The sequence below is a fragment of the Panthera uncia genome, chromosome D4 (assembly GCF_023721935.1).
Source record: "Panthera uncia isolate 11264 chromosome D4, Puncia_PCG_1.0, whole genome shotgun sequence".
Lineage (NCBI taxonomy): Eukaryota > Metazoa > Chordata > Mammalia > Carnivora > Felidae > Panthera > Panthera uncia.
Genome location: NC_064807.1, coordinates 54,522,113 through 54,543,539, shown reverse-complemented (window position 1 = coordinate 54,543,539; position 21,427 = coordinate 54,522,113). Strand labels below are relative to the sequence as shown.

Below are 21,427 nucleotides of genomic sequence, written 5' to 3'. Positions count from 1 at the left end.
GGGTCATGAGTTTGAACTCAATGTTGGGCGAAGAGTTTAAAAAAAAAAAAATTCAGACCAATTCCCCACGTTACTCATCACATGGGTATAATAACGATGTAGAATCAAAAAAAGTTAAATCATGTTTGTTGTGTACTGTATTTCTCAAGGAAGGGAAGTATATATTGCATTTTAGGAGGCATTTCTATCAAAAAGGATTGGAACCAAAACCATTTTAGCCCTTGAAGAGTTTTCTTTCATAGCTCCATAATGCTGGATTCCTCAGCTGAATAGGATAATTGAGGTGCTGTAACTACAATGCTGCCTTGCTTTTACATAGTAGTTTATATTGCCAATGTGCTGTGGTAAAAGTATGATATAGCCATTTCTAGTGGATGACAGTGATGCACTCAAATAGAAAACACTGGAAGGATACTTAATAAATTAACGATTTATTTTTGTATTTTTGGGTGGTGGTTTTATTTTCTTCTATTGGTCAGTATTTTTTGGAATTTTGTAAGACTGTGTGATTCTTATATAGGTGAAATAAGAAAAGTGAAATCGTGGTTTTTTTTTAGTTTTCTCATCTTTCAGTTTAAATCACATAGGAACCTTTTTTTTTTTTTTTTTTTTTTTAACATTTGTTTATTTTTGAGACAAAGCATGAACGGGGGAGGGTCAGAGAGAGGGAGACACAGAAACTGAAACAGGGTCCAGGCTCTGAGCTGTCAGCACAGAGCCCGACGCTGACACGGGGCTCAAACTCACGGACTGCAAGATCATCATGACCTGAGCTGAAGTCGGACACTTAATCGAATGAGCCACCCAGGTGCCCCCCCCCCCCGGCTTTTTTTGAATTTTTTTTTTTTAACGTTTATTTATTTTTGAGAGAGAGAGAGACACACACGGAGTGTGAGTAGGGGAAGGGCAGAGAGAGAGAGGGAGACAGAATTGGAAGCAGGCTCCAGGCTCTGAGCTGTCAGCACTGAGCCCGACGCGGGGCTCTAACTCACCAACCACAAGACCATGACCTGAGCTGAAGTCAGAGGCTTAACTGACTGAGCCACCCAGGCACCCCTACTCGGGATCAAAATTCTTATCTAAGTTTCTTTAAGAGCAGTAATTCTCAAACTTTAGTGTGCCATTAAGTCTTGTTTAAACATAATTTCTGGGGCACCTGACTGGCTCAGTCAGTGTAGCATGTGACTCTTAATCTCAGGGATGTGTGTTCAAGCTCCACATTGAGAGTAGAGATGACCTAAAAAACAAACTGACTTTCTAAACATAATTACTGGTTCTGTAGGTCTGGGATGACCTTGAGAATTTTCGTTTGTGAGAGGTTCTCAGGTGATGCTGCTGCCTGTCTGGACATCATACTTTGAGAACCACTAGTTTACAGAGTAGTAGTTTGACATCCCAGTTACACATTGGAAACCTGGGGAAATTTTTTTTTTTTTTTCTTTTTTAAAGATTCTAGTTTTAAGTAATCTCTACACCCAACATGCAGTTTGAATTCACAGACTTAAGACCAAGAGTCGCATGCTCCACTGACTGAGCCAGCCAGGTGTCCCTGGAAAAAAATTTTTTTTGAAAGATATGTTTTGTTTTTGAGAGAAAGAGGGCACAAGTGAGGGAGGGGGCAGAGAGAGAGAAAGAAAAGTGGGACTCGTGCTCGATCATGACCAGAGCTGAAGTCATATGCTTAATGTATGAGCCACCCAGGCACCCTCTTTTTTGTTTTTAAATGTTTATTTTTGAGAGAGAGTGTGTGTCTGCAGGGGAGGTCAGTGGGGGGGTGGGGACAGAGGATCCAAGGTGGGCTCTGTGCTGACAGCAGAGAGCCCAACATGGGGCTCGAACTCATGAACTGTGAGATCATGACCTGAGTCGAAGTCGGACGCTTAACCCATTGAACCACCCAGGCACTCCTGGGCTCCTTCTTGTTTTCTCATTCTACTGGTTACCCAGGCCCAGTGTAACTACAGGGTCAGAACATGGTAGGAGATCCTAGCATCCAGTAATTCCTTGTTGCTAGCGCCTGTGAGGAACTTGGAAGCTTTCAGAAATGGAAATTGAAAGCAGACTGTAGATGTGCTGCTGTATATGTGGATACATACAAATTCGGGTGACAGGGCGGGGGTGGGGGGGCAGGCAAGACCAGAGAAAAATACATAGGAAGGTGAACAGAATATGATATAAGTAGAGCAAGGGTGGGGGGGAAGAGTATGTATCTGTGTAAGAATTTTTACTGGATTTATGAGGAAGGTATTAATATGTTCTGGTAAAGGAATGGTTTATAGAAATTCTATTTTAATTTGGTCTTTTATAATTAAGCTTTTTTTTTTTTTTTACTTCGTAAAATAGACCCTTTAAAAGTCCTTGGCTGTGGAGTAGTAGACCTCTAATAAAGGTATCCTTTTGGCATTTGGGGGGTGCTTATTTGAATGTAATCTAAATTAAGAGTATAGTATTTAAAACATTTTTTAATGTTTATTTATTTATTTATTTATTTATTTATTTATTTATTTAGAGAGAGAGATGAGCAGGGGAGGGGTAGAGAGAGAAAGAATCCCAAACATGCTCTGCCCTGTTAGTGCAGAGTGCAGTGCGGGGCTCAAACTCACAAACTGCAGATCTTGATCTGAGCTGAAATCAAGAGTCGGATGCTTAACTGACTGAGCCATCCAGGTGCCCCAGTATTCTTTTTTTTAAGAGTATAGTATTATAAGTTTATAGGTCTTGTGAAATCCTGTATAGTATAGGCCTTTTTTTGAGGGGGTGGGGAGAGAGAAGAGGGCTATTAAAAAAAAGGGGGTTAAGACTAGTCATGAATAATGAGAGACTTTTCAGGGGATAAGAATAAGGTAGCTGCTGAGCTGGAGTTCTGGGTAAAAGATGGTTTATAGCCAAGAAATTAGCAACGTAGGAGTGGGACAGATGTATGCAAGCAGCCATAGATAAAATTAAATACTTTTTCCTCCTTGACCTTAGGTAACCTGAAAGAGGAAATAGGACTTAAATAATTTTTGTAATGTTCAGACTTTACCAGCACTTATCTTTTCCATGGGCATATTATATGCACAGAATAGTAAATAATGTTGTGGCTCTTCTGTCAGCCAAGCTTGGGTGTAGGGGAGTTAACCTTGTTCACCAGCTGCTGGAGGCTTGACCCTGCCCTCAGCAGCTGTGGAGAATAAAAGTATCAGCTTGGTCAGCTTCTGGCATGTAGGGCACAAGCAGTTTAGTTGCATGGAATTGCATCTCATACTAGAGTTTTTTGGCACCCTAGCCTGCCTTATTGTCTCCTGGGTGGGTGATACAGAGTTCCTCTTGCTAGCTACTCTGGGTCTCCCAGATCAGTTGAAGTTTTTGTTTGTTTGTTTGTTTTTAAGATTTTATTTATTAAAAAAAAATTTTATTTATTTTGAGAGAGAGAGCGCGCGTACAAGTGGGGGAGAGTCAGAGAGAAGGAGAGACAGTCCCAAGTAGGCTCTACACCATCAGTGCAGAACCCAGTGTGGGGCTTGAACTCACAAACTGTGAGATCATGACCTGAGCTGAGATCAAGAGTCAGATGCTTAACCAGCTGTGCCACACAGGTGCCCCATGATTTTAAGTAATCTTTGTACCTTATGTAGGGCTCAAACTCACAGCCCTGAGATTGAGTCACAAACTCCACTAGCTGAGGCAGCCAGGTGCCCCAAAATATTTTTTTAAATTTTATTGTATCTTTTTCTAATCTCTACACCCAGTGTGGGACTTGAACTCTTGACCCTGAGATCAAGAGTCATGCTCTCCCAACTGAGCCAGCCAGGCACCCCCTTGAAGTTCTTAATCTAAGCCAATCCTATTCTTTGCAGAAATGAACAAATGAATTTCTTCTCTGGAAAACAGTTGAGAATAATGGGTATTTTCTCTCTCTTTTTCTTAATGGGTATTTAAAAAAATGTTTGAGAGGGAGAGTATGAATGGGAGAGGGGTAGAGAGAGAGGGAGAGAGAGAAACCCAAGTAGGCTTCTCATTGCCAGTGCAGAACCCTACATGGGCCTTCATCCCACGAACCATGAGATAATGACCTGAGCCAAAATCAAGAGTTGGATACCCAACTGACTGAGCCACGCAGGTGCCCCAGTGGGTATTTTCTTAATAGGAAAAGCAAGAACGCAAATTGGAAGTTAAATACACATAGTGAAACAGAACTGGTAACAAAACTGTAACGATATAGAGCCAGGGGAGCACCAGTGAATATCTGAAAGGTTAGGAAGATAGCTGAGATTCTGACCTAGAACCAAATCTGTCACATCAGGTGATACCAACTGTAGTTATGCTGCCTTAAAGAGGAAGCTGACTTGGAGTCTTGTTGTGTATCTACAATTGAGCAATTAGCCTTATAGCATAGCATAGTGATTAAGGACACAGACTGTGGGCCTAGATTACCTGGGTTTGAATCTTGGTTTTACCACTGACTAGCTGTGAATCTGTCTCAGTTTCCTGTCTGTAAAAAATGGGAGTAATAATTAGCATATACCTCAGTGTTATTGGGAAGTTTAATGACTTAATACTGTGTGTATGATAGTGTCTGGCATATTAAACAGTATGTGTTTGCTGCTGGTATTATTCTACTTATGGGTTTTAGGCTTTTGGGAATGAGTGAATAAATTAAATCCTTCATATAGATGAAGGATCCCCTTTCCTTGCCAGTCTAAGATAGTCCTGGCACCATTAGTCTCAGGACTGAGTGAATAGCATCTCTAAGCATTCTTGATAGAAACTTGCTTCTTGGACATAAACTGTATATTCTGTTTATAGTAGTTGAGCCCTTAGCTGACTAATTCATGTTGTTTGAATAATTACATTCTCTTTGAAAAAGAAACATGTATTTTTGCTGTGTCTGGAATATAGATTTTTTTGATGTAGTAGATGAGCTACTCTACAGTTGTGTGAGCCTCCTGGTTTTAGAATTACCTTCCAATGCTGACACTTTGTGATACCATCTTAAATAAAGTACTTTGGTGGTTGGTGCTTTCAGCAACATCTTCATAGTTTTCAGCATGTTATCAAAAAGTGTTCTGTAAATTTTTAGAAAGATCAAGTATGCCCTTATTTTTTCTGTTAGGGTATGATATTATGTGGTTTTTAGATAAGTTCCAGCCACTTTTTTTTTTTTTTGTTTGGCCTAAAGTTAGCGTCCTCTTAAGATGAATTTGTGGTATTTACTTAAGCTTTAATAGAAGTACAAGTGGCTTGTAGCTGTTTTCAGTTAATTCTAAACTCTAGACTCACTCGAAAATGCCACTGTTTCACTGAGGTATCTTATCTTTAAAAAAGTCCTTGAAAAAAGTAGCAGTTAATAAAACATTTTCTAAAAATATCCCTTCTACAGACAAAATGTGTAGTTTAATCAAGTTAGTTTATTCTCCTGGCTTACTTTCCTTATATAACAAGTAATTTAGACTATTCCTGCACTTGAGATAATCTAGGTAGGACGTGTTATATGGTATTTTGCTGATACTGTTTTTAAAGAAGTTAAAAATGTAGCAGTTCTAACCTGATATTAATCTATCCCATCTTTAATTTACTTTGGATGAAGTGAGGTAAATATGGGTTTTAAAATTTGGTTGGATAGATTGAAATAACCTCGTCTTTCCTTCAGTTCAAGAACCTGAGATATGTATGTTTGAGTTTCTGCTGGATTATTTTTAGAATCTCTTGCTCTTGTCTGTTTCTATTCTAAGAATTCTCTTGGAACCTGTTGGAGAGTAGTAGTTCTTGTGGGTGGAGAGTGATAGAGGGAATGGAACACAAGTGTAAACCGAATTCCTTTGGTCTGGCAACTGGGTGCTTATTGCAGAAGCATTCCGATTTACTACACATAGCTCTGTTTCCAGAAGAGACAACATAGAATTTCCCCATGTGACAGTATGTTAGTCAAAGTTGTTGCTTTTTATAGTCTAGTTTCCTTGCCTTATTCATTTTCACAATTGATTGGTGGTTGATAAGTTTTTTAATAACTTATGCTTTTACTTTGTTTCATGAATTCACTGTCTCCAGAATTTTTTTAAATGCTTATTTATTTTTGAGAGAGAGAGCATGAGAGGGGGAGGGCAGAGAGAGCGAGAGCAAGCGAGAGCAAGAGACACAGAATCCGAAGCAGGCTCCAGGCTCTGAGTTGTCAGCACAGCCCAACGCGGGGCTCAAACTCAAAAACCTTGAGATCATGACCTGAGCTGAAGTTGGACACTTAACCAACTGAGCTACCCAGGCACCCCCAGAAGTTATATATAAAATTAATATAAGAAAGTTTGTTTTTCCAGAAAATTTCAGTAACAATTTTTAATTTTTTCCTCTGTGCTTGCTCTGTAAATTCCCAGTTTTATCTTTGGAAGTTTTTCGCTGGACATCTTAAGCATTAAGACTTTTTATTTTTTGAGGGGCACCTGGGAGCCTGCTTCGGATTCTGTGTCTCCCTCCCTCCCTCTCTCTCTCTGCCCCTTCCTGCTCATGCTCTGTCTCTGTGTCTCTCAAATATAAACATTAAAAAAAAGACTTCAGTTTTTGAATTTTTAAAAAAATTTTTTTAATGTTTATTTCTGAGACAGAGACAGAGCATGAGTGGGGGAGGGGCAGAGAGAGAGGGGGACACAGAATCCGAAGCAGGCTCCAGGCTCTGAGCTGTCAGCACAGAGCCCTATGCGGGGCTCGAACTCACAGACTGCGAGATCATGACCTGAGCCGAAGCCGGCTGCTCAACCGACTGAGCCACCCAGGCGCCCCAGTTTTTGAATTTTTTAAAGTAAAGTCTACATCCATTGTGGGCTCAAAGTGAGACCCTGAGCTCAACGGTCACATGCTCTACGGACTGAGCTAGTCAGGCACCTCAAGACTTTTTTTTTTTTTTATTAAGTGGAAATACAGCTATTCTGATATTTCAGTTAGTGTGGGTAGCTATGTTGACAGAAAATAAGCTAATCTGAATTGGTTTAAGCATCCTCAGAAGCAAATGCTGGGGCCATCGTTTTTCTTCTTTGAATTTTTTTTTTTTTTGCAAGGATTGTATTTGTGTTTGGTGGTAACAGTTTATGTATATATAACCCAGAGGAGTAAACTTTAATTAAAGGATAAAAATGGTTATTTCCAAACAAAAGTATGTAACATAAAGTAAGCAGTGTACTTCTCATGTTTCACAAGGCAATATAATTCTGATTCAGCCATGGAACTGGGGACATTATTTATAGTCTAAACACCTACTTGGAATGTGGATTGAGGATTGATGATTGCAGTGGAGATAGAAGTCTTAATATTTATACTGATACAGTGAATTAGTAAAACTGTAATAGTTTGAAACACAAAAAACTTGTGTTGCTTTCCTGATTGACAAGTAGGGATTCAAGTACATTATATCAAAATGTTTGGCTGTAATAACAAGACTGTTAAAAGTCTCTTTTGGTAAATCAGAAAGGTCAGTCTTAGCATCCATTCAACTTAGCTTATGTTTATTTCTGTACATGCAGATTTTTATCAGCAGATGGCACTCCTGTAAGAAGAAATTCTTTGTTATATTTAATGTATCTAGATTATTTTCATAAATGAGAGCATAGAGTGATAAACAGTTGAAAAGATGAGTGAATAAAGGGTCACATAATTCAGTACAAAAGCAACTGTTTGGAAATCTGTAAGTAAACTAAAATTTTTTTTTTTTAACTTTAGGAATACCACTAAGATTTTGATTGGATGTTTAACTTTAGATACATAAGGTAAAATTACAGAATAATCATGCTTAGAGGTGATTTTAGAAATAATCAAGTAAATCCCTTTACTTCAGAAATAACTTTTTAAAAGTTTTTATTAAAAAAAATTTTTTTTTAACGTTTATTTATTTTTGAGACAGAGACAGAGCATGAACGGGGGAGGGTCAGAGAGAGAGGGAGACACAGAATCTGAAACAGGCTCCAGGCTCTGAGCTGTCAGCACAGAGCCCAATGCGGGGCTCGAACTCACAGACTGCCAGATCATGACCTGAGCTGAAGTCGGACGTTTATCCGACTGAGCCACCCAGGCGCCCCAAGTTTTTATTTATTTTGGGAGAGCATGCGCCTGAGCAGGGGAAGGGCAAAGAGAGGAGAGAGAGAATCCCAAGCAAGCTCTGTCAGCACAGAGCCTGATGTGGGCTTGATCTCTCAAACTTTGAGATCGTGACCTGAGCTGAAATCAAGAGTTGGATGCTTAACTGACTGAGCCATGTAGGTGCCCTGGGAAATACTAATGTGTTTTAACATTTGTGTGGTGCTTTTATAGTTTAAAAAAGTGTATTTGTTCATGTGTATTTATTCATTTTGGAGAACACTAAACTCGGAGAAAGCTGTAAAAATCATTATGGCAGAACAATTAACTGTGTTCCATGTAATATAACTAAAACAATAAACCCAAACCAACAAAATATCAAAATGGTTAAACTCAAAAAAAAAAAAAAAAAATTCAAAGTGTGTACTGTTACTGAGAGGCAGATTCAAGTATAGTAAGTTTTTTTTAAGTTTGTCTATTTTGAGGGAGAAAGTGTGTGTGTGAGTGCATGCAAGCTGGGAGGGGCAGAGAGAGAATCCCAAGCAGCCTCCATGCTTTCAGTGTGAAGCCCGACACAGGGCTCGAACCCACAGACTGAGATCATGACCTGCGCTGAGGTTAAGAGTCAAATGCTCAATTGTCTGAGCCTTCCAGTTGCCCCTGAAATATAGTGAGTTTTAAACCAGCATATTTGACATGTGAAATACTCTGGTTAATTGGTTATTTGCTATTATAGTTGATGTAAAAGTCAGTGCAGTAATATGTCTGTGGCCTTTATCTAGCATTCCAGTTAACAGAGGACCTACTGGGAACATAAGTAAATGATATTAGGATAGGTAACTCAGAAAAAGCTGGTTAGACTTTCAGGGATATAATTTTCCTTGTGATGCCTGAACTGGTATGTTGAATTTTGGTTAGTCTCCTCTGAGTATCTTTTGGATACACAGGTCCAAAAGATACTTAGAAATGCTAGTATACATAGTGTCATTTCATTAACTTGAGATGTAGAAGACTTATAAATAGGGGAACATTATTCCACATCATGTGAATGCTTGCTTTGAGGTCTCTGTAACTTCTTGTTCTAGAAAATAGAATTCCATGTATTGTTCTTTTTGGAATCATTGGCTCTGCTATGGTTTGGTCTTAGGTCATTCTTAATCTCTAAAAGTTACCAGCTTCTATAGCATGTAAGTCATAGGGTATATACATGTTCACCTTTATTAGATAAGGCCAGATTGTTATACCAAGTGGGGCTCGAACTCATGACCCCGAGATAAAGAGTTGCATGCTCTTCTGATTGAGCCAGCCAGGCACCCCTAATTTGACTTTTTAATGTATGGTCTAATAAAAAAATTTTTTTTTAGGTATAATCAACCACTTCTTTCAACCTCACTTCTTTAAGAATTTATCTTTTCTCATCGCATGCAATGCCATCTCTGTTAGAAACCATAGTTGTATATGCTTGGGTCTCTTTCTGGGCTTCTTGTTCTGATCCATTGGCCAGCTTTTCTATCCCTGTACTGTTGTAATTACTGAAGCATTATAATCCTTGGTACCTGTAAGGTAAGTATTGTTCCTTTGCTTTTTGGTTTTGTTTCGTTTTGAAGAAGTATCTTGGCTGTTCTTGACTATTTGCTTCCCATGTAAATTTAGAATCCGACTAGTAAGGTTTTAGGCAATAAAACCTTGTTAGAGGGGCGCCTGGCTGGCTCAGTTGGAGGAGTGTATGACTCTTGATCTCCCAGTCATGAATTCAAGCCCCATGTTGGGTGTAGAGATTATTTAAAAAAAAAAACAAAAACAAAACAAAACAAACAAAAAAAAAACTTCAAAAAAAATCCTTGTTAGAAATTTGATGAGAATTTAATTGAATCTGTAGTTGAGGGAGAATTACCACTCTCACACTAAAAAAGGGTGAGAACACTTTCTGTAAAGGGCCAGGTAGTAAATATTTTCTGCCTTGCTTCTGTTACAACTATTCAGTACTGCCATTGTAGTGCAGAAGGAGTCATAGACAATTTCTTAAGAAATTGACTTATTTTTTTCCCTTTAGCTGGCATATAGGTACATATACTTAATTTTTGTACATTGTTTTGCACACACACATTTGTATTTAGAAGTTTTGCTACAAGCTATAGCATAGAATTTTGAGGGCTGAGACAACTCATACATTTTTTTTTCCAAAGAATATTTTGTCCATGCTGATTCAGCATGTACGAATGGGGATAGCAATAATATCTATCTATTCCTTAAGACTGTTGTGGTGTACAATAAGATAAAAAATAGGATACTTTGTAAACTAAAAATAGGATGTTACGAAAATGGATTCTTAGGGGTGTTTGGGTAGCTCAGTCAGTTAAGTGTCCAACTCTTGATTTCGGCTCAGGTCATGATCTCAGGGTTCCTGAGTTTAAGCCCTGTGTCAGGCTCTCTGCTGTCAACAAGGAGCCTGCGTCAGATCCTCTGTCTCCCTCTCTGCTCCTGCCCCCCCACCAAATAAACATTTAAAAAAAAAAAAAAAAAGAGGACCTTGAGATGGCAGATAATGAACTTCTTCTAGGCTTCCTTAAGGGGATGGATAGGTTACAGCTTATCCGAGATAGGTTGGACCAATTAGGGCAGTGTAAAATGCCTCTTTCCTGGACATCTCACCCATGAAATCATCTTATAAGTGGTACACAGTGTTTTTAATTTTTTTAATGCTTATTTATTTTTGAGAGAGTGCGTACATGAGAGAGAGGGGGCAGAGAGAGAGGGAGACACAGAATCCAAAGCAGGCTCCGGGCTCTGAATGGTCAGCCCCGATGCGGGGCTTGAACTCACAAACTGTGAGATCATGACCTGAGCTGAAGTTGGACGCTTAGCTGACTGAGCCACCCAGGTGCCCCAAGTGGTGTAAACTGTTAAGTTCCAGTTTTAATTTTTAGTCATGTAGGTCCAACATTGAAAAAAAATTTGATATGAAGTACATTGTTTCATGTTTCCTATTTAGCATATTGATTCAAGCAGATATTTGTAAGTCATAGAGGGTTAGTCTAGTTCCAGTTGATGCTCTTAAATGTGATTTGGGGGGCGCCTGGGTGGCGCAGTCGGTTAAGCGTCCGACTTCAGCCAGGTCACGATCTCTCGGTCCGTGAGTTCGAGCCCCGAGTCAGGCTCTGGGCTGATGGCTCGGAGCCTGGAGCCTGTTTCCGATTCTGTGTCTCCCTCTCTCTCTGCCCCTCCCCCGTTCATGCTCTGTCTCTCTCTGTCTCAAAAATAAAAAAAAAAAAAAAAACGTTGAAAAGAAAAAAAAAATAAATGTGATTTGGAGGGAAGGATATATAGGTTTTCCCACTAATTATATTTGTCTAAGATCTTTAGATAAATCATGACTTTTACCATTACCATTAACCGAGTGTATTTGTAACATTTCAGCAGATCTTGATAACAGCCAGTTTCTCTAGAGAGGACATAGGTAGTAGTATGATGATTAAGTATTAAGACTTAAGTATATGTTTATTGAATGTAAGAGGATATGAGTTTTCCCTTGTTTCTTTTGGAGCAAAGCAGGTGCTTTTGGTTTTTAGGGAAGCAGAGAAGAGAACCCCTTTATTTTTTTTTTTTTATTTAAAATTTTTTAACGCTTTTATTTATTTTTGAGACAGAGAGAGACAGAGCATGAACGGGGGAGGGGCAGAGAGAGAGGGAGACACAGAATCAGAAGCAGGCTCCAGGCTCTGAGCCATCAGCCCAGAGCCCGACGCGGGGCTCGAACTCACGGACTGCGAGATCGTGACCTGAGCCAAAGTTGGATGCTCAACCGACTGAGCCACCCAGGCGCCCCGAGAACCCCTTTAAAAAGTGTGATAATTATGAGATTTTGATTCATGACCAAATGAGCAGTTATATTTTAAGTAATCTATACACTCAACTTGGGACTCAAACTTAACAACCCTGAGATTAAGAGTCTCCATGCTCTACTGACTGAGCCAGTCATGTGCCCCAGCAGTTATATTTAATATTGGCCTGATCAAGGATACCCTTAAGAATAAGGGCCCTAATAGTTTATATTTTTGAACGTTTCCAAAAATTTTTAAAAATGTTTATTTATTAAAAAATATCCAGTGTAGGGCTTGAACTCATGACTCAGAGATCAACACTCACATGTTCTTCAGACTGAGCCAGCCAGGTGCCCTGAGAGCTGTTGTAAATTCTTGGAGCATGGCTTTTTGCCTGGCTGTTTGTGGGCATTGAGGGGGTAGAGTGGGGTTGCCCATTGCTTTGGGGAAGGGTATGGGAGATGTAAACCTGAAATTTCAGGCAGCATTGTATGTGGCTATGCATTTTTCTGAGGGGAGAGTCCATACTTTTCATCAAATTGTCTGAGTACTTAATGACCCAGAAGGCTGTAAGTCAATCATACTAGAATAAAATACAGTTTTAATGGAAAACATAGAATTTTTTTTATGTTTATTTTTGAGAGCGAGAGAGACTGAATGTGAACTGGGGAGGGGCAGAGAGAGAGGGAGACAGAATCTGAAGCAGGCTCCAGGCTCTGAGCTGCCAGCACAGAGTCCTACGCGGGACTTGAACCCCTGGACCATGAGGTCATGACCTGAGCCGAAGTCGGATGCTTAACTGACTGAGCCACCAGGCACCCCTGGAAAACATTATTTAAAAGTGTTATTCTTTGCCTTTAGTGAGGTTGTGAATCTCGCAGCCAGGATCGTAATAAGCTGGAGAGTATTCTTTAGGAAGGGATGTTTTCAAATACGTATTATGGGAAAGGCCCCAGTGTTAGAGGTAGATAAGAGCAGCTCTTCACCTGGTGATGTCATCTGTGCCTTGAATAAATGGACTCTTTCTGGTTTAAAATTCTTTTATTTTGTGAGATAATTCAACAAGGGGTTTATTCATCTTAACCCACATCTCCCTTGATTATTCAGTTGCAATTCTCAATTTCTGACATTAGCTTTGCTTTCATGGTAATATGTGGATTAGTGCCACCTATATATTTAGGATTTCTGCTTTCATTTGGGATCTTCAGTGTCGCTCTTCAATTCTTTTTACTTGTTTTCTATCAACTTCCCCTTGTATTTCCCTTAGTAGCTATTACAAGCTTTTGCCATTTTCTTTCTTTCTTTCTTTCTTTCTTCCTTTCTTTCTTTCTTAATCAGTTAATGTATTTTGAGAGAGAGCTTGAGTGAGGGAAGGACAGAAAGGGAGAGAGAGAATCCCAAGCAGGCTTCTCGCTGTCAGTGCAGAGCTGGACACAAGGCTTGATCCCACAAACCATGAGATCATGACCTGAGCTGAAATCAAGAGCTGGACGCCTAACTGACTGAGCCACCCAGGAGACCCCCCCCCCCCCCCCCCCCCCCCCCCGCTTAAAAAACAAGTTTTTTTTTAATGTTTTATTTATATTTGAAAGAGAGACAGCATGCAAGTGGGGAAGGGGCAGGGGAGACAGAATCTGAAGCAGGCTACAGGCTCTGAAGTGTCAGCACAGAGCCCAACACAGGGCTCTAATCCACTGACCGTGAGCTCATGACCTGAGCCGAAGTCGGACGCTTAACCGACTAAGCCACCCAGGTGCTCCCTGACCCCCCCCTTTTTTTTTTTTAAGTGTTTTATTTATTTATTTTTGAGAGAGTGAGCACAAGTCAGGGAGGGGCAGACAGAGAGGAAGAAAGAGAATCCCAAGGAAGCTTCTCACTGTCAGCACTGAGCCCAGTGGGCTCGATCTCATGAACCATGAGATCATGACCTGAGCCAAAATCAAGAGCCATGTAGGCCCCCAGCCCTTCTCCCCCCTTTTTAAGTTTATTCTGAGAGAATCCATTTTCTTAACATTCCTCACCCATCCCATTCTCTGCAGATGTTTTTTGCCTATTTTACTAAAAAAAGTAAAGACTGATACAACAAACTGTTGACTGTGTCCTAATCATAAAAATTTAGCTGTTGTAGTACCTCTCCTTCATTCTGCTGGCCTTCAGAGAGGGATCCCTCTTGTCCAAGTGAACTAAATAGTCAGCTCTACTGACTAAGCATCCCAGGAGCTCCTGAGATTTTTGTTTAGAATTGCTATAATTTTAAACTATAGATTTTCGTTAAAAAAATTTTTTTTTAATGTTTATTCATTTTTGAGAGACAGAGACAGAGCATGAGCAGGGGAGGGACAGACAGAAGGAAACAGAATCCGAAGTAGGCTCCAGGCTCCCAGCTATCAGCACAGAGCTCTACATGGGGCTTGAACTCAAGAACCGTGGGATCATGACCTGAGCTGAACTCGGACACTTAACCAACTAAGCCACCCAGGCGCCCCATTTTTTAAATTTATTTTTCCCTAAACTTTGAGATTGCATTAGTTAGTAAAATTGGTCCACTTGTTGCTAGGAAAATGTAAAACCTTAATGGATTATTTCTTGAGAATTTGTGTTTTAGAGAACTTTTATGTTTTGTCTCATGTTTCCTCCTTATCCCTGGATTTTTTTCTTGCCTCATACTGTAATTTGGAATGCCTGCTTACCATGCCTGCTTACCATGCCTGCTTTCTTGCAGATTTTCTATTTTGTACATACGTTATTTTGTATATACTGTATATGATGACTTCGGTGAGCAGTGACCGTTCCCGAGGTTCTCGGGAAAAAACACAGATTTCAGGAACACAGGCATCACAACTACAGAAACAAGTAGTACAGGTAAGTTTCTGTGAAACTCTTGTTTGCTTTGTTTAGAGTTATGTTAAGTAGGAAGCACATATGTCTTTTGTAGGAAACCTTAGGATTTTGAATCTTGTTTTTATAAAGTAGATTTTACATAATGGGAAAGAGAAGCAGTGATTCATAGACACTGTCAACTACTTGATTCTGAACATTTTTCTGCTACTGTTAGCATCTAGCTATCTCCTTTTTCTTCTTTTTCTTTTCTTTTTTTTCTTGGTAAGATTTTATTTTTAAGTAATCTCTACACCCAACATGGGGCTCGAACTTAAAACCCTAAGATCAGGAGTCGCATACTCTACTGATTGAATTAGCCAGGTGCTCCTCCTTTTCTTTATTATTAATCTAGGTATGTGCTTGGAATATATTTGGAGAATCCAGAATATATGGAGAAGTAATACTCTGAAGTAGAGAAATAAATGAATTATAAGACACTTATAAAAAGCTGCCTTTACTTTCAAGCATTGTTGGCTGGAAAGAGTCCTTTAATATTATATGGCTTTTAGTTAATAAGGCCCATATATATAAAATATTTAATTTCTATTTAATAGAAATAAATAGTTTTACCTTAGATTTATTTATATTATTAAAATTTTTTGAATGTTTATTTTATTTTTGAGAGAGAGAGAGAGACAGACTGCGAGTGGGAGAGGGGCAGAGAGAGAGGGAGACACAGAATCCAAAGCAGGCTCAGGCTCTGAGCTGTCAGCAGAGAGCCTGACGCGGGGCTCAAACTCATGAACCATGAGATCATGACCTGAGCCAAAGTCAGACACTTACCCTGACCGAGCCATCCAGACGCCCCTATATTATTATTTAAAAAAATTTTTTTTTAAGTGTTTATTTTTGAGAGTGGGAGAGAGCACGCAAGCAGGGGAGGAGCAGAGAGAGAGGGAGACACAGGATCTGAAGCAGGCTCCAGGCTGTCAGCACAGAGCCAGACATGGGACCCGAACCCATAAACCATGAACTCATGATCTGAGCTGAAGTCAGCACTCAACCCACTGAGCCACCCAGGTGCCCCCAACCTTTAAAAAAACTTTTTTTTTAATGTTTATTTTTGAGAGAGAGCAAGCAAGGGAGGAGCAGAGAGAGGGAGACAAAGGATCTGAAGCAGGCTCCAGGCTCTGAGTTGTCAGCACAGAGCCTGTGCCCTATATTATTTTAAATGAAGTGAGACAATTTAAATAAAATGCTAACTACAGTACCTGGTACAAAATAGAGCATTTTATACATGTTATTGACTAGTTTTGCAAACCTTTTTCTAGAGACCCATCATAAATTTCAGATTGATACTTGACTATACTTTGATAGCTAATTACAGGTACTTTTTTAATAGTCATTCATACCCAAGTGCCCTATTGATATTAAGAGACATAGAAAGTAGGGGCGCCTGGGTGGCTCAGTCAGTTAAGTGTCTGACTTTGGCTCAGGTTATGATTTCTCTTATGGTTCGTGAGTTTGAACCCCGTGTCGGGCTCTGTGTTGACAGCTCAGAGCCTGGAGCCTGCTTCAGTTTCTGTGTCTCCCTCTCTCCCTGCCCACCCCCACCCCAACCCCCCCTCCAGCTCATACTCTCATTGCCTCTCTCTCAAAAATAAATAAACATTGAGCCCTGGGTGTTGTATGGAAATCAATTTGACAATAAATTTCATATTAAAAAAAAAAACCCTATGTCTTGCAAAGCTGAAAAAATTAATAAACATTAAAAAATATAAAAAAGAGAGACACGGAGTGTAGACTCTACTTAATTGTTGTTTTACATTTTTCAGTATAACTTTAGCCTTGTATTTTGCTTCTGTCAACAGACCTACATCTATACAGTGCTTACTCCTAAATATATTTACCCTGATACTTACAAATAATCAAGAAAGACTACCTATTTTTGGAAAAATTTGGACTTTTTGGAATAGGCCCTCCCTTTATAGGTGAATGCTTAAGAAAATATTTTATCAACAGCCTCTTATCAAAGAAGGAATACAAGTTATAGGTAAGCATAGGTGCAACCCTGCTAATAATAAAAAAAAAATAGATGAAAACAATATTTTTTTGTTTTTGTTTATTGAACCAGTCAAGATTAAAAGTGTTATCTTTTAGGGATGCCTGGCTGGCTTAGTCGATGGAGCATGTGACTCTTGATCTTGGGGATGTAAGTTTGAGCCCCACATTGGGTATAGAGATTATTTAAAAATAAAATCTTTTGGGACACCTGGGTGGCTCAGTCATTTAAGCATCCGACTTTGACTCAGGTCATGATCTTGTGGTTTGTGAGTTTGAGCCACGCATCAGGGTTTCTGCTGTCTGTCAGTAAAGAGCCTACTTCAGATCTTGTGTTTCTCTCTCTCTCTCTCTCTCTCTCTCTCTCTCTCTCTCAAAAATAAACAATTAAATTTTTTATGTGTATTTTTAAGGGAGAGAGAGCAAGAGTGTGAGCATGCCAGCAGGGGAGGGGCAGAGAGAGAGAGAGAGAGAGAGAGAGAGAGAGAGAGAGAGAATCCCAAGCAGGTTCCACACTGTCAATGCAGGGCCCGATGCAGGGCTTGAATCTATGAACTGTGAGATCATAACCTGAGCTGAAATCAAGAGTTGGGTGCTTAACTGACAGAGCCACTCAGGTGCTCCAAAAATAAAATCTTAAGGGATGCCTGGATGGCTCAGTTGGTTGAGTGTCTGACTCTTGACTTTTGCTCAGGTCGTGATTTTAGGAACGTGGTATTGAGCCCTGCCTCAGGCTTCTTGCTGAGCATGGAGCCTGCTTGAGATTCTGTTTCCCTCTGCCCTTTTCTTCGCTTGTGCTCTTTCTCTCTCTTTCTCTCTCTTAAATTAAAAAGAAGAAAAACTTGATAAAAGTGTAATCTTTTAAAGGAGGGCCACATGAAATGTCAGGATTATAAATTGTTTTCATCTTAGACCCAAGTAACCTTCTTGGGCTGATATCCAGTGAATCAGTCTCCAGACTAGGGGAGGGGACTCTCTTCCTCTCAAGAGTTGTCATTAGTTTCTCCATGGGCCTTTTGGGGATGGCTCATTTTATGCAATGCGATGAAAAAACTGCATACTGAGCTGTAGGAAAGATTCTTAGGCCCTTAAATTCCTAATTTTCTGGGGCGCCTGGGTGGCTCAGTCGGTTAAGCGTCCGACTTCAGCTCAGGTCATGATCTCACGGTCCGTGAGTTCGAGCCCCGCGTCGGGCTCTGGGCTGATGGCTCAGAGCCTGGAGCCTGCTTCCGATTCTGTGTCTCCCTCTCTCTCTGCCCCTCCCCTGTTCATGCTCTGTCTCTCTCTGTCTCAAAAATAAATAAACGTTAAAAAAAAAATTAAAAAAAAAATTCCTAATTTTCTTTTATAAAAACTTGTGATGAGGGTTGGGATGGGTGAGAAAAATAAAAAATAAAAATGTGTGTTGAGAATTTCGCAAAGCAGTGTGAATAAAATAGTGTTCATGTTCATTTATCCATTAATCCCATTCTCCCATTCTAGGACGTATTTCCTAGGGAAGCAACCTAGGGTGGGGGGAAAACTTTATTCTGTAAGATGTTTATTACTCAATTCTAAATGTCCAAAGGTAGAGGTGTTCTGAGATAACCTATCAAACTAGAGGGAGATAAGAGAGAAGACCATGAGTGGGCCTGCCACTTTACCAGTTAGATGAATTACTTCAGTCTCTTTGAATCTCACTTTAAAAAACAAACGAACAAAACAAAAAACATGCTTTGAGAGTTAGAGAAAAGTTGCAAGGGTAGTACACCTAATTCCTGAATATCCTGCATCCACATCTCCTAGATGCTAACATTTTTACCATGTTTACTTTATCTTTTTCTCCTTCTTACAAAGGAGAAACTACACATAGCGTTTCCCCTGAACCTTTTCAGAGTAAGTTGAAGATTGTGGTATCTGAATACTTTTATTGTGTATTTTCTTTTTTAATGTATATTTATTTTTGAGAGAGAGCTCATGAGATGGGGAGGGGCAGAGAGAGAGACGGACAGAAGATAGAAGACAGAAGCGGGCTCTGCATGGACAGCAGCGAGCCCAATGTGGAGCTTGAACTCAAATCTTGAGATCATGACTTGAGCCGAAGTTGACTCCTCAACCCAGTGTATTTTTTTTAAAAACCTTAAAACAAAACAAAAAATAATCACAGGACTGCTTAATAAGAATCAAGAAATTGGGGTGCCTGAGTGGCTCAGTTTGTAGAGCATCCGACACTTGATTTTTGGCTCATGTCATGATCCTAGAGTTGTGGGATCAAGCCCCATGTTGGGTTGAAAATATAGGATGTTGGCAGGGTATCTGAAGGAGATGGGAGGCTCCCAAAACAAAGCCAAGTTCTGTCTCCCAACAACAACATTTAGTACAGGTTAATACAGGCAGTCCCTATCATAAAGGTGACAGGACTTAGCCTCTTTGTTCTATGTGACAGTTACTACATGTTTTTTCCATACGACAGGCCTAATACAAGGCCACCCCAATATCCCTACAATCATATTTTACTTGATAGAGGTGGCCCTCAAGTGTAAATATGATAATGTGGCAGCCAGTGCCAGCCTGAAAGATAGGTTGGTGCATCCATTGCTTCAGGGTACAGCCTTTGGGACCCTTGACCTAAATCAGCTGACAAGCCACATCTGGAAGTTGCAGAGATTCCCCAGTCTTCTTCTTTTTAGTTATACTGTATCTATATACTCTGTTCATTACCTGTTGTATAGCATATTTTCTCCCTTTGAGATATCATTTGCCCTCCTCCCCCCTTCCTTTCTTTTTTTTTTTTTTTACAGTGAGTATATGCTCGGCAGTCACCATTAATACTTAGTCAGGAGCACCTGGGTGGCTCAGTTGGTTAAGCATCTGACTTCAGCTCAGGTCATGATTTTGCAGTTCATGAGTTTGAATCCCACAACAGGCTCTGTGCTTATATCTCAGAGCCTGGAGCCTGGTTCAGATTCTGTGACTCCCTCTCTCTGCCCCACCTCACCCCCCCAACCCCCCCCATCTCTCAAAAATGAATAAACATTAAGAACAATTAAAAAAATACTTATTCAATGTCTATAGTCATTTTGGTTGTCTAAGGACAATACTGTTGTTGATTCCTGAGGAAAGGCTCATGGGAATAATATTCCCTTGTGATTAGGTGCTGGTAACAATTTATGCCCTTCACACTTGAGTATAAAATGAGTTGGTTTTTGTTTTGTTTTTTTTTTTTTTGAAGTTTATTTATTTTGAGAGGGTGAGTGAGCCAGGGGACGGCATGGAAAGAGGGAGAATCCCAAGCAGGCTCCTCACTGCCAGTGCCAAGCCCCATGTGGGACTTGAACTCAAACTGTGAGATCATGACCTGAACAGAAATCAAGAGTTATATGCTTAACTGACTGAGCCACCCAGGCACCCCTAAATTTTTACTTAAAATATTTTCCCCTTTCACCTTCTAGTTCTCTTGAAACATTAACTGTTAAACGTTTATTATTATGTTTCTTCTTTGTGTATAGTCTTCATTTTTATTTCTGAGTTAGAAAAACTTAGATGTTGTTTTATGTATTGTTATCATTTTCTTTGTGCTCTGTGCCTTTTAGTTTTGAAACAGAAGATAGTAATTGTGCTTTGTTCTCTAGGTTTTTTTGTGTGTGTGTTTTCATCGGTTTTGCTCCTTATTCTATTTTTCTTTTTCTCTTTTCTCTGTATTTATTATTTAGAGAGAGTGAGAGTGGGGTAGGAGCAGAGAGGGAGGGAAAGAGAATCCCAAGCAGGCTTCAAACTCCCAGTACAGAGCCTGACACAAGGCTTGATCCCATGAGCTGGGAGATCATGACCTGAGCTGAAATCAAGAGTCAGATGCTCAACCAACTGAGCCACTCAGGCGCCATTCTTCCCCCGCCCCCCGCCACGTAGGCTTCCCACCCAGCATGGAGCCCAACATGGGTCTTGAACTCATGACCCTGAGATCAAGATCTGAGATATAATCAAGAAGAGTCAGATACTTAACTGACTGAGCCACACAGGCATTTCCCCCGTCCCCCTTGCACATAATTTTTATTTAGATAAATATAGCCCTTCTCTTCAGTACTGACCAAGATACCTTTTAAGAATTGACAGCAGAGTTTCTTTTTCTTTTTTGACAGCCAGGCTGGTTCTAAGCCTGTGTCTAGCAGTTGCCATGGCTTCTTGTTCTTCCAGTTTTCTCTAGTACTTGTCACTCCCTTTCCTCAAGGGAAAGAAAATTTAAATGAGTCACATGGCCAGTTGAGATGAATAATAACTTTGTCATTTGGCCAAAGGAATGGGACCTTTATGCCATTTAATTTGATGCTAATTTGGCTTATGGAAACAGATTGTATACATTTTAGAGCTCTAAATTCAGAGTCTTTTGTTTTTTTTTGTTTTTTTTTTAGTTAATCAGTATTTCTGTTACATAGTGCTGTACTGCTTGAGAGCTTTTTTCTTTTTGCAGCATATTTTGGCATCTAACTTCTATTTTGTGTGCTCAACTCTTTAAAAGTTGTGTGTGTGCTTTTCAGGCAACAGCTGAACAGATGCGTCTCGCTCAAGTGATCTTCGATAAAAATGATTCAGAGTTTGAAGCGAAAGTTAAACAGGTATGTTTTGGCAAATTATACTGTTATTTTGGCAGTAGAGTTTTCATAGTTACTAGTGTTGTCAACGATGAGGTAGACATTTGTGAAAAGGCA

General features: G+C 39.8%; 1 protein-coding gene across 1 annotated transcript in view; it reads left to right on the top strand.

The window, feature by feature from the left end:
• Positions 1–21,427, top strand: part of UBAP2 (ubiquitin associated protein 2) — a 112,145-nt gene that overhangs the window by 16,034 nt on the left and 74,684 nt on the right. Inside the window, 1 exon segment of the mRNA XM_049625108.1 lies at positions 21,257–21,334. Within this exon segment, the coding sequence (XP_049481065.1) occupies positions 21,272–21,334 (63 nt within the window). The 5' untranslated portion in view covers positions 21,257–21,271.